Source organism: Ranitomeya imitator, chromosome 7, assembly GCF_032444005.1.
Source record: "Ranitomeya imitator isolate aRanImi1 chromosome 7, aRanImi1.pri, whole genome shotgun sequence".
Lineage (NCBI taxonomy): Eukaryota > Metazoa > Chordata > Amphibia > Anura > Dendrobatidae > Ranitomeya > Ranitomeya imitator.
The window spans coordinates 153,330,407-153,344,760 of NC_091288.1; the positions used below are offsets into that span (position 1 = coordinate 153,330,407).

General features: G+C 43.5%; 1 protein-coding gene across 1 annotated transcript in view; it reads right to left on the reverse strand.

The window, feature by feature from the left end:
• Nucleotides 1–1,163: 1,163 nt before the first annotated feature.
• LOC138644966 (acyl-coenzyme A amino acid N-acyltransferase 1-like) overlaps nt 1,164–14,354 on the reverse strand; it is a 122,948-nt gene continuing 109,757 nt past the window's right edge. The window contains exon 4 of the mRNA XM_069733914.1: nt 1,164–4,960. Within this exon, the coding sequence (XP_069590015.1) occupies nt 4,382–4,960 (579 nt within the window). The 3' untranslated portion in view covers nt 1,164–4,381. The remainder of the gene's footprint in view (nt 4,961–14,354) is intronic.

The following is a 14,354-nucleotide window of genomic DNA, read 5'->3' on the forward strand; positions in this document are numbered from 1 at the left end:
AACCCACTATAAACAGAAATAGTTAGGGTTATGGTTAGGGGTAGGGGTAGGGATCATAACCCTAACCCTAACCCTAAAGGGATCCTACCCCTAACCCTACCCCTAACCCTAAGGGATCTTAACCCTACCCCTAACCCTACCCCTAACCCTAAGGGATCCTACCCCTAACCCTACCCCTAACCCTAAGGGATCCTAACCCTAACCCTACCCCTAACCCTACCCCTAACCCTAAGGGATCCTAACCCTACCCCTAACCCTAACCCTAAAGGGATTAGGGTTAGGGTTAGGATCCCTTAGGGTTAGGGGTAGGGTTAGGGGTAGGGTTAGGGTCCCTTAGGGTTAGGGTTAGTTGTAGGGTTAGGGGTAGGGTTAGGATCCCTTAGGGTTAGGGGTAGGGTTAGGATCCCTTAGGGGTAGGGGTAGGGTTAGGATCCCTTAGGGTTAGGGTTAGTTGTAGGGTTAGGGTTAGGGGTAGGGTTAGGGTTAGGATCCCTTAGGGTTAGGGGTAGGGTTAGGGGTAGGGTTAGGGTTAGGTTCCCTTTATCACCTTTATGTTGGGGGGTGGCATATCAGTGTGTTTTCTGGTTTTTTAATAAAAAAACGCATGCGTTTTTTACCGCAAAAAACGCATGCACAAAAAAACGCATGCATCCCCATTGACTCCAATGTATTTTTTTACCCCCAAAAAAAACGCATGAAAACGCATGCGTTTTTTTTTGGTCCAAAAAACGCTTCTAAAAATACTACAAGTAGCATTTCAGAAAATGAACGCATGCAGTAAAAAAACGCATGCGTCAAAAAACGCGACCAAACGCGTACACAAAAAACGCATGCGTTTTCAATGTTAAATATAGGAAAAAAAACGCATGCGTTTTTTTGAAAAAAAACGCTGCAGACAAAAACGCAAGTGTGAAACCAGCCTAACACCGCTGCGGTTTTTGCTCTGAATTATTGAGTAGACAGCACGTTACAGCCTGATCGATTCAATCAAAGAAATCATTTAATAATTTTTTTTGATCCTTTAAACTGACAGATTTTTTTCCCTTTTTAAATGCTTTTTTTTCAAGAAACAAGAGAGGAAAGGGAGTATTAAAAAATGGTTTTACAGAAGAGAAAAACATGAAACAGAAATCATTTCTCATCTATAATACCATGTATAGAAAAAACTGTTTCACACAAAGTCTGTATATAGCATTAATGATTAAAGGGGTTGTCCAGCTTTAGGCTACAAGTTTGTAGTCAGTTTAGAGCGGCAGGTTTGTGACCACAAGTATACAATTTGCATATGTGCAGTCACGTGCCGACTAGACGTGCAGGGCCTCACTCAGTGCAACTGTACTGAACGAGGCCGGACACGTCTAGTCGGAATGTGGCCGGAAGATGCAAATCGCACATTTCTGGTCACATGACTGAGAGTCCTCAGTGTGTAGTGCGCGCGAGGAATCATAAGGATTCATAAGTCTGCAGTAACAAAGGTTAACTGTAAACTTGTAGCCTAAGGCCGCACAACCCTTTTACAATGTAGATGAACTAAAGCTCACACAAAATGACAAGAACATTTCAATGTGCTAAACCTTTTGATCAAAATTTTGTTAGATATTTTCTTTGTCGTCTTAATTGCAAGCAGTTCAATGGAGCTCCAGGTCCTGAGACCCCACCGATTGCTAAAAAAAGTCTATGCTTTCTATTGTCGGTGTCCTGAGCTCTGTGTGTTTGCTTAGTTGTGCGCTCCGGACTGCTAAGCTGTGCACTTCAGGGTTTTTTTGAGCAATTGGTGGGGGTCTCAGGTTCTGGACCTCCGCCGAACTACTGGCAATTGAAAGGACAAAAAAAACAATATGGGGGCAAGTCAAAGAATAGTAGGCAATCATTGGTGAATTTTTACAATCTGTCTCTTTCTTTCAACAATCTTTTTATTAAAGATAAGGTACAATACAGGAAAGGAAAAAAGGTAATAAAAGGGTAAAATGCGTTAGCATATGATGATAAAGTAATAGAGCACAAACAAGTATTGGGTTGTAAAGAATCACATTAAAGAGATTAAATTGGAAGAGACTAATGGAGCTAACCCCAACCCCTGATTCACAGGCCAGCCTAGTGAACCACAGGCAGAGGGGCGTGCAGTGATTCCGAGAAATATTTAACATTATAAGTGTCATTAACCTGGAGATACATAATATAGAGAGGAAGGGAGGGAGTCAGAAAAAGAAGGGTAAAGATTTGAGGGAAAAGGAGGGTAGGATCCAAGGGAAGATGTTAATTCAGGACGAGTCATCCCATGAGTATAGGTAATTGAGAGCAAGTAATGATTAGTCTCCCGAGGCAGCTGAAAAGCTGGACAGAAAGTCAGAACTTGAACGGTACACGGACCATGGCTCCCATATGTTCCGGAAAGAAGTAAGGGATTCCTGAGTGTTTGCAACTAACTCAGCTGTGCTGTACAATAGGTCTATTTTGCTTAGAACTTGTTTTTTAGTGGGAGTAAGAGTGGACTTCCAGAGGGAGGGAATTAGGTATTTTCCGGCTGCTATGATATTGCAAGCCAGTTTGGAGAATGATGATTCTTTTGGCCATAGGGGGAGGTTAAGTAGGACAGATTGGGGATCTAGGGACGGGGTTCGGCCTATTACGGTGGATATTATGTCTGCTATTAGTTGCCAAAAACACATAATTTTGGGACAAGACCACCAGATATGTAGGTATGAACCTAGGTCTGCACAACATCTCCAACACTTGTCGGGGGAGGCTGAGTGCCATAAATGAATCTGGGAGGGGGTATCACTTTATAAGAGTTTTCTTGTAGCTTCACACATTGGGAGGGGCCGTGGGAATTACTGTAAATGGAGGTGATCTGGTCTTGTGTGAAAAGGATGTTAAGATCCCGTTCCCATAATCCTATGTATGCTCTCTTGGCAGCGGCTTTTTCCATGATCAGAGTTTTATAAAGTTTTGATGGGATCTTTTTAGGCGAGTTGTGTTGAGCGCAGAGTTGTTCAAAGGGTGTGAGTGGACGGAGTAGGTTAAGTTGGTCTTTTTTGTTGTAGCAGTAGTCCCTCAATCTGTTATAGTGGAGAAAGCTGACATTTAGATACGGATTGGATGTCTGAAATTCTGAAAAGCTCATCATTGAGCCTTCAATGAAAAAATCATCAATTGGCAGAAGCTGTCTGGGTACGCCCCCGTGGGATGGTTTAAGGGGGATTGGGCCTGTGACATCCTGTATCATCAAGATTGGGGAAATAGGTGAAATCAGTTTGGAAAATTCAGTTCTCCAAACTTTAAGTATAGCTATTGTTAAATCATTGGAGAGTAATTGGTTTAAATTGGAGTAGTCATATAGTAACGCCATGGACCTAAAGGGTATGGGAGCAAGGTGTTCTTCAATAGGTAACCATAGTTTTTCAGGGGGTCTTCTGATCCAATCAACTACCCTGGTGAGCATAGCGGCTTTGTAATATTTGAAAATATCAGGGAACCCCATGCCTCCCTCTGATTTTGGTAGGGCTAGTGTATTAGCGTTTATTCGGGGGTGTTTATTATTCCAAATGTAATTAACAAAGAAAGAGTTGATTCTGGATAAGTAATGCTTTGGAATGTAGATGGGAAGCATCTGAAAAAGGTACAGGAATTTAGGTAGTATAGTGCTTTTCAGGAGGTTTTTCCTGCCCATCCAAGACAGAAAAAGGGGCCTTCCAGGAGTGGACCATGGTGGTAAGTAAGGGTATAATATTGAGTTCTAGAAGCTCCCCTATCGATCTTCCAGTTTTGATACCCAGATTTGTTATGAATCTGGTGGGCCATTTGAAGGGATAGAGTTTTTTCAGTTTATCAATTTCAGGTTTGGAAATATTGAGGCTTAATGCTTCTGACTTTGTAATATTAATTTTGTAGTTGGACAGGTTCCCATAAAGTTCCAAGGTGCGGACGAAGGCAGGGATACCTCTCCTCGGGTCAGACAGCACCATCAAGAGATTTACAATCTGTCTCAACAGCTGCAAGCATATGTTATTGTCTTATTTCACTACACAGGTCTAAGCCGGCATCTGGTTGCCGTTCATGTGAATCAGCGGGTCTACATGCTTCTGGTGGCTTTCCATCCATTCTGCTGCTCTTCTAGGTTCTAGAGTCAGATCATAACCGCACGCCCTCAGGAGAAGAGTGTGTGAAAGGTTGGTGACCATCCAACGAATCTAGATCGCAGAAGAGAGGCGGATTGGACGGAAAATCACCAGAGGAAAAGTGTGGAAAAATATTGAATCACATGAATGGCATGTAATGTAATAAGACAATTATAACTGCAGACAAGCATATTTGTAAAGACACTAGGGGGGCCATAATCTACTGGAAATTGCCTTTATCAGATATTTGTTGGATTCAGTTTTTAGAGATTGCTAGATAGAGTTAGATGCTGGCGAAAAAACAACTGAATTTCTTTCCAGATTGCATTCTCAGCTTCACAATGAGGGATGACATCTCCACCCCATACGATCGGTAACTTACGACCACGTAGATGCGAGGCGAAGCAAAAAGGGTATCCTGGAGGCTCTATTAGATGACCAGCCCCAGGGTAGGAGATGATTCTTCCATTCTGCCTTCCATGTTTCTTCATTCTAGATAGAGCCACTTCAGCAAAATATTTACTGCTGTAATACTGATCAGCTTCCCCAGCGATAAAAAGGATTTGCCCTTGAGCTCTCTCTACCGGAATATATGATGTAGGGCTCTCCTGATAGAACCCAGCCAGTTTCAGGAAACCCTCTGGAGTGATCGCCATCTTCTCCTGCGCGTACGGTGCTCCTTTAATGAGAGCTTTGCCATCGTAGTAAATTGTGCCACCATATACGTTGCAAGATCCATTAATGCTGACTGTAGCCCCTACTTGGGGTAAATAGGAAGCTACAACAAGAGCAATCTCTGCACCTTTTGAGACGCTTAAAATTCCAACTTTTGGCTTAGAAACCTAAAATAAATAAGATTAGAGATATTTAGTTCAATGTTTTTTGTCCAAAAGTTACCGTAGTATAAAATTAAACTTTCATGTTAAAATCTCCCAGCACCTCCAACAAAATAAAACTTCCATTAAGTTGAAGAAGATATAGTCGGGGATGTGAATGTTGACGGTTTCCAATAATCTGCAGAATTTCGAATGTAGCTCTGGACTACTGTACATCAGATTGGTCTTAAAGGGTTATTCCCAGGCTCATAAATGTTTTTTTTTTTGGATAGTTCATATGAATACAAATAATGTTGCAATGTACTGCTTATTGACACTTTCAGCCATTATTGAGATATTATTACTTTTCTTTTGTTTACAGCTCGTTGCCTTGGAGAACGACCACTTCTGCTAAACAGTAGAACGTGTGCAGTGCTTACAAACTCTTCTCTATTGAGCTTGTAAACACTGTTTTGAAACTGAAGAAGTTCGCTGTAGCGCTCACTTACCTCCTAAACCCTGCATTGTTTCAGTGCACAGCTTACAGGCTAGGCGGCAACGTTGGTTGGTAAGCAGCTATAAACAAAAGGGTTACTATCTCGAGAACAGATGCAAATTTTAACATTCAGTAAATTGCAAAAGTGGTTGATTTTCCATGATTTTCCAATCACTGCCTAGGAAAATGGGAATAACTCTTTTGATCATACCAATCATTATGGCTTTATTGCAAAAGTCAATAAGGTATGTAAAGATAATACACTTGTGTTTCTAATACCAAGTACTCCGAAGTTTAGGCAGGTCCACTTCTACTTTGTGTTCAACACAGTGGAGATTTTTCTGCATGGCCATGTGATCAGTGCGAAATGTAAAGGGGCTGGTTGACTGCTCAGTTTAATAGCTAAGCCAGCTCCCTTTTTTTCTATGCATGATAGAGAAAGGGTCTTACTTGACTTTTGAAATAAGCAGTCAAGTGCCCCCATAAGTAATGCTATCCCATGTCAAACACATGATAGAAGTGGAGTTGCCGGAACCAGACTGCTGTTGACATCTAAAGGTGGAAGAACCCCTGTAAATACAAATATAATGATAATGTCATAGTTTTATAGAAACACATGTAAATATCTTTTTTTTTCCAAGAGGATAACACCTTTTACCCCTTCTCAACATTGGCTGTACCGGTACGTCCTGGTGATTGTGAAGGCACAGGCGCTGTGCTACCTGTCCATGATCACTGCCGGGAGCTTGACTTTAAGTGATAGCCGAGCTCTGCCTGTCACACCCAGAGGTGGTGCTCGCACCAACCCCAGTTGGTTAGGGCTAGGGTTAGGGTTAGAGCTGGGATTAGGGTTATGGTGTGGATTAGGGTTGGTATTAGGGTTAGGCTTGGGATTAGTGTTAGGTTTGGGATTAGGGTTAAGGTTAGGGTTGTGATTAGGGGTGTATTGGGATTAGGGTTAGGTTTGAGGTTAGGGTTGAAATTAGGATTAGGGGTGTGTTGGATTTAGGGTTTTGATTAGGGTTATGGTTAGGGTTGACATTAGGGTTGTTTTGGGGTAAGGGTTGTGATTATGGTTAGGGTTAGTGATTAGGATTATGGATCAGGTTGGGATTAGGGTTAGGGGTGTGTTGGGGTTAGGGTTGGAGCTAGAATTGGGGGGTTTCCACTGTTTAGGTACATCAGGGGGTCTCCAAACATGACAGCCAATTTTGCGCTCAAAAAGTCAAATGGTGCTCCCTCCCTTCTGAGCTCTGCCGTGCGCCCAAACAGTGGTTTACCCCCACATATGGCGCATCAGCGTACTCGGGATAAATTGGACAACAACTATTGCAGTCCAATTTCTCCTGTTACCCTTGAGAAAATAAAAACTTGGGGGCTACAATATCTTTTTTGTGGAAAAAAAAAAATATTTTTTATTTTCACGACTCTGCATTCTAAACTTCTGTGAAGCACTTGGGCATTCAAAGTTCTCACCACACATCTAGATAAGTTCCTTGGGGGGTCTAGTTTCCAAAATGGGGTCGCTTGTGGGGGGTTACTACAGTTTAGGTACATCAGGGGCTCTGCAATCGCAACATAATGCCCACAGACCGTACAACATAGAGAAAACAGCTGGCGCACTCCCAAATAAGTATCAATACAAAGTATAGTGGGGGTGCAGAACAAGTGGCTGCGATAATATCATAGAAAACAAGAGGAAAAGAAGCCACTTAACAAATGTTCGCACACCACCTGGTAAGTATCAAAAAGGAACAACTTTAATGGATAGCACAACAATAAAAACATTTAAAAACAGTACAACAAAACTCCCCCCGTCAGATCCATAGAACATATAAATATACATGCTGCACAAAACATATGGATATAGAATAGGTTGTGTTCAAAATAAAGTACCATATAGTATCACATAGAAAAATTCAATCAAGAACCGGATGTCCAGAGGTATAAATGACCCACAAGAGAGCTAAGAGGGGGAGGGGAAGAAAAATAACACACCCAACCCCCTCAAATATAAGCCCCTAAAGAGCCAAAATGACTGCAGGGTCTGGTGTACAGAAACCTGGGGCACATAATAATGCCGCACTCACCCTGTGTAGTGAGAGCAAGGACGATAATGCCAGGGCACACACAGCAAAAAAACCCCTAGGACACCATAAGTAATCAAACAACAGCCATATAATAACCTTCAATAGAAAGATCAACCACGCAGCCACATGAAGCACAGGACCGACAGGAGGGAGGACCCAACGCGTGTCGCGGTTACACGGACCGCTTCGTCAGGGGAAGTGCTTACCATAGAGAAAATGTATCCTTATATGCTGATGCCGGTGATCAGTAAGCGCCACACATGTGCGCCGCCATGGACCGGAGATGACGTGTCCGGAAGTGAAATGCCGCCCGCGCCTGCGCAATAGGGGAGGAAGGTTGTAAGTGGGCAGACGTCTCTGCCCACAGAATTCCAATGCGCATGCGCCGGAACATAACCAGCGGTTCGCATTGCAACTAATGAAGAATAACCCCAGGTACACACTGAAGGAAAACGCCACACTGTTAACAAGACAGGTGGGAGGATAACACATATTGAGAGCATACAATCCTCAAACCACCAAACAGAGTAAGCTCATAGAAACTCCTAGCCGGCGCTCCACCACTCTATTAGGAAGGAATATAATAATTAAACATGATAAACAGACAACAAATAGCAAATAACAAATAACAAAATTACTTGGTGAGATAAATACAAAAAGCGCCCAAATGAAAATACACATCAAATAAAACGTCTATTGCACACTATAGTCCATATAACACATAAGCTAAGATAGACCATAGCAATCATGACGCCATGACAATAAATCCAATCAAAGAGAATGAAATAATAGTCCATAGGAAATCTTGGTCCATCCGGTTTCAAATTCAACAGGCAAGTCACCAACTGGATGTCTCCTGTGTGACGCACATATATATACAGTGGGGCAAAAAAGTATTTAGTCAGTCAGCAATAGTGCAAGTTCCACCACTTAAAAAGATGAGAGGCGTCTGTAATTTACATCATAGGTAGACCTCAACTATGGGAGACAAACTGAGAAAAAAAAATCCAGAAAATCACATTGTCTGTTTTTTTAACATTTTATTTGCATATTATGGTGGAAAATAAGTATTTGGTCAGAAACAAAATTTCATCTCAATACTTTGTAATATATCCTTTGTTGGCAATGACAGAGGTCAAACGTTTTCTGTAAGTCTTCACAAGGTTGCCACACACTGTTGTTGGTATGTTGGCCCATTCCTCCATGCAGATCTCCTCTAGAGCAGTGATGTTTTTGGCTTTTCGCTTGGCAACACGGACTTTCAACTAACTCCAAAGGTTTTCTATAGGGTTGAGATCTGGAGACTGGCTAGGCCACTCCAGGACCTTGAAATGCTTCTTACGAAGCCACTCCTTCATTGCCCTGGCGGTGTGCTTTGGATCATTGTCATGTTGAAAGACCCAGCCACGTTTCATCTTCAATGCCCTTGCTGATGGAAGGAGGTTTGCACTCAAAATCTCACGATACATGGCCCCATTCATTCTTTCATGTACCCGGATCAGTCGTCCTGGCCCCTTTGCAGAGAAACTTCCCCAAAGCATGATGTTTCCACCACCATGCTTTGCAGTAGGTATGGTGTTTGATGGATGCAACTCAGTATTCTTTTTCCTTCAAACACGACAAGTTGTGTTTCTACCAAACAGTTCCAGTTTGGTTTCATCAGACCATAGGACATTCTCCCAAAACTCCTCTGGATCATCCAAATGCTCTCTAGCAAACTTCAGACGGGCCCGGACATGCACTGGCTTAAGCAGTGGGACACGTCTGGCACTGCAGGATCTGAGTCCATGTTGGCATAGTGTGTTACTTATGGTAGTCCTTGTTACATTGGTCCCAGCTCTCTGCAGTTCATTCACTAGGTCCCCCCGCGTGGTTCTGGGATTTTTGCTCACCGTTCTTGTGATCATTCTGACCCCACGGGGTGGGATTTTGCGTGGAGCCCCAGATCGAGGGAGATTATCAGTGGTCTTGTATGTCTTCCATTTTCTAATTATTGCTCCCACTGTTGATTTCTTCACTCCAAGCTGGTTGGCTATTGCAGATTCAGTCTTCCCAGCCTGGTGCAGGGCTACAATTTTGTTTCTGGTGTCCTTTGACAGCTCTTTGGTCTTCACCATAGTGGAGTTTGGAGTCAGACTGTTTGAGGGTGTGCACAGGTGTCTTTTTATACTGATAACAAGTTTAAACAGGTGCCATTACTACAGGTAATGAGTGGAGGAAAGAGGAGACTCTTAAAGAAGAAGTTACAGGTCTGTGAGAGAAAGAAATCTTGATTGTTTGTTTCTGACCAAATACTTATTTTCCACCATAATATGCAAAAAAAATGATAAAAAAACAGACAATGTGATTTTCTGGATTTTTTTTTCTCAGTTTGTCTCCCATAGTTGAGGTCTACCTATGATGTAAATTACAGACGCCTCTCATCTTTTTAAGTGGTGGAACTTGCACTATTGCTGACTGACTAAATACTTTTTTGCCCCACTGTATGTATAGGACCAAAACATAGCCCAACGGATTCCATAATAAACTGGCCAAAATAATGTCCTGAAGAACTATGATCCAAATGGCCACTTCAGCCTAGGAAGCCCGTAAAGTGCAAATCCTCATTAATGCCATGAGGTGCTATGGAATTAAGTAAATAAATCCAACGGGACTCAACTTGGAGAAGACGTTTGTGTAAAGAGCCACCTCTGCCCGAAGACCTGATCTACTCCAAGCCCACAATCCTAATGTTGGCACAGCTGCCACCATGATGGAGTAGGAAATGTGCGGCAACTGTGCTGAGCGTCTTGCCCTTCCGAATATCCACAGATGCCGTGTTGATGGTAGAAAAATGGCTTTGCATTCTCCGTCGCAACTCTTGTGAAGTTTGACCTACATAAATGCAAGGACACGGACAAATCAAAGCATATACCACGTGAGAAGATTTGCAATTAATATAGGCCTTTAATTTGTGCTGTTTTTGATCCACAGGATTACAGAACGAATCTCGGACAGGGCGCATGTAAGGACAAATGCTGCAATCCCCGCACGGGAATGAACCCCTCAAAATCATGCCCCGGTTCAGCCGCCTCGTGGGTCTCCTATAATGACTCCGGGTTAATAAGTCCTTAAAATTAGGGGCCCTTTTTGCCGTGATAAGTGGCCGAGTACTGATAACCTGAGAGGTAAATGGATCAGTAGCCAGAATCCTCCAATGATCATTTAGGATCCTGCTCATCTCCGGCCAATGGGTGTGATACCCAGTAATGAACCGCACATACTTGTCCGGTATTCTCCTGTTGGCAACCAATAAAGAGTCCTGTGACTGCCCGCTCGCCCTCTGATAGGCCCGAGAAATACACTTTTTAGGATAATACCTGGTTTTGAATTTGACCGAAAGGTCCTTCGCTTCACTCTTAAAGTCCGAGTCCTGAGTACAATTGCGCCTGGCTCTAAGGAATTGGCCAGTCGGAACACCATCCCTTGTATGTTTAGGGTGAAAACTCCGATAGTCCAGAAATCCAGTGACAGCTGTAGGCTTCCGGTAGAGACATGTAGATAGCAAGCCATCCCGACATCTAACCTCCAGGTCCAGAAAATTCACTGCAACGGAAGAAAACTGATAAGTCAAAAAAATATTGCAAGAGTTGTTGTTGAGGATCCCCATGAACTGGGAAAGTTCCTCCAAGGAGCCCGACCAAATGAAAAAAACATCGTCGATAAAGCGCGACCACCGTCGCACCCTGTTCTTGAAAATATCAGAAACAAACACAAACGTAGACTCCCACCACCCCAAAAAAAGATTTGCAAACGAGGGGGCACAACGAGCCCCCATGGCCACACCCGAAGTCTGTAAATAAAAAACCCGGTCAAATAAGAAAAAATTGTGCCTCAACGCAAAATCAAGCAAATCAATAATAAAGGAGTCGTGTAATCTGTCCGAATTTACCTGTTGGTCAATGAAAAAAAGGACAGCCTGCATCCCATCATCATGGTTGATATTAGAATAAAGCGACTCAACATCGCAAGTGACCATGAGATCTCCTGGAGCCAGTGCCACCCCCTTGTGGATATTGATGAAATGTGAGGAATCTCTTATATAAGACGGAAGTGCAGTCACCAGGGGCTGTAGAAAGAAATCAATATAAGCACATGGCCTCTCACATAAACTGCCCCTACTGGAAACTATCGGACGGCCTGGGGGTTTAGTAGTGCTCTTATGGACCTTGGGTAACATGTAGAACGTGGGCGTGATGGGCTGATCCACCCAGATTAAATCCCTCTCATGTAGATTAGTAATCCCAAATTCAAAAGTCTTGTCGAGTAGCGCCCTCAACTTGATGGAAAATACCCCAGTGGGGTCAGAGGGCAATTTGCGATAAAAATGGGAATTATTTAACTGCCTGTGTGCCTCCTCTAAGTACATATGATGGGGCCACAAGACGATGTTGCCCCCCTTATCCGCCTCTCTAATAAGAAACTCTTCGTTGTTACTAAGATCAAGCAGGACTTTACGTTCTTGGCTGGTAAAATTAGCACCAACCCTAGATCTACCAGATAAAGCCTCAATGTCCAGCTTGACCAACTCGAAAAAGATCTTAACAGCCGGAATAGTAGAGAGGGGAGGACAGACCAAAGACCTATTTCTGTGGGGAAACTGTGGCCTACCTCTGGGGGAATCACCCTCATCCAACAAGTCCAGGAGGTCCTGAAACACTTCCTGCTCAATACGATCAGGAATAGACGAGGGATGTGGCTGATTATGTAAGACCTGTAGCGTGATTTTCCTACAAAAGAGAAAAAGATCCTTAATAAGTGTGAATTTGTCCATCCTCTGGGATGGCGAAAACGTCAAACCCCTTCTAAGCACCGACATCTCGATTGTGCTTAGAGAATGACCAGATAGATTGATAACTTGAAGAGAGTCATTCACAATGGAGCAGTCATACTCACGGGCGTCATTGGTGGATTGTGTGGTCATTTGTGATTTTTCCTCCGTTGGTTGTAATACACTGGCCTGCGGTTCCTGTTCCTGGTAATCCGCGTGAACAGGCCTGCGTCTCCTCCGCCCACGCCTGGTCCTGAACCTGTGTCGGGCTCGCTTTCCGCGGACGATAAAAAAATCACTGGACGAATGACCATCAGGGGACGAAGGATACTGTGCTGATTCACCAACATTGGATTTAGCATTCTTATCACGTCGCTGGTTACCCTGATGTCTCCAATTGAAGACTGCCTTCCGGTCAAAATCAGATTTGTCCCTCAGGAATTTGGATCTCTTCTTATCCATAATCTCTCTATCAAATTTGTCAAGGACCTCCTTCAGTTTAACCCTGAAGGGTTGGATTTGTGAGACCTCGTCAAATTTGCTGAGGTAATTCTCCAAACTTTTGATCTCCAACTTGACAAGGCTCAAAAGATCTCTGTCGTGTGTGATCAAGAGATTGATCAATATCTGTGAACACCGCAGAAGGCCCCCCTTCCAAGTGACACGAAAGCTATCTGAGGGTTCCCAGGTGGGAAAAATGGAAACTCTCAAACCCCTTGGGACCAAATTCAGCTTAAGGTACTCCTCCAGGCATCTAACGTTCCATAATAATTTGATCCCTTGTTTTTGGGCTGCCATAAGCTGGGTAGTAACCCGTGTGAAATCAGACTCTGGACCACTCGAAACATGATCCACAAAAGCAGCGGAAGCAGAAGCCCTCCACGCGGCCTCTCTGGCGTCCCAATCCATCGCACACCACCGAAAAGGCGTCCACCTAACCACCGAAATAAGAAATAAACGTAAAAAATCAATATAAACAATTGAAGTCACAATAGACCGTGTGCTGCCAAGCCAGAAAAAGACATCACATGATGCCTAAGAACAAACCGTACAACATAGAGAAAACAACTGGCGCACTCCCAAATAAGTATCAATACAAAGTATAGTGGGGGTGCAGAACAAGTGGCTGCGATAATATCATAGAAAACAAGAGGAAAAGAAGCCACTCAACAAATGTTCGCACACCACCAGGTAAGTATCAAAAAGGAACAACTTTAATGGATAGCACAACAATAAAAACATTTAAAAACAGTACAACAAAACTCCCCCCGTCAGATCCATAGAACATATAAATATACATGCTGCACAAAACATATGGATATAGAATAGGTTGTGTTCAAAATAAAGTACCATATAGTATCACATAGAAAAATTCAATCAAGAACCGGATGTCCAGAGGTATAAATGACCCACAAGAGAGCTAAGAGGGGAGGGGAAGAAAAATAACACACCCAACCCCCTCAAATATAAGCCCCTAAAGAGCCAAAATGACTGCAGGGTCTGGTGTACAGAAACCTGGGGCACATAATAATGCCGCACTCACCCTGTGTAGTGAGAGCAAGGACGATAATGCCAGGGCACACACAGCAAAAAAAACCCTAGGACACCATAAGTAATCAAACAACAGCCATATAATAACCTTCAATAGAAAGAGCAACCACGCAGCCACATGAAGCACAGGACCGACAGGAGGGAGGACCCAACGCGTGTCGCGGTTACACGGACCGCTTCGTCAGGGGAAGTGCTTACCATAGAGAAAATGTATCCTTATATGCTGATGCCGGTGATCAGTAAGCGCCACACATGTGCGCCGCCATGGACCGGAGATGACGTGTCCGGAAGTGAACTGCCGCCCGCTCCTGCGCAATAGGGGAGGAAGGTTGTAAGTGGGCAGACGTCTCTGCGCACAGAATTCCAATGCGCACGCGCCGGAACATAACCAGTGGTTCGCATTGCAACTAATGAAGAATAACCCCAGGTACACACTGAAGGAAAACGCCACACTGCTAACAAGACAGGTGGGAG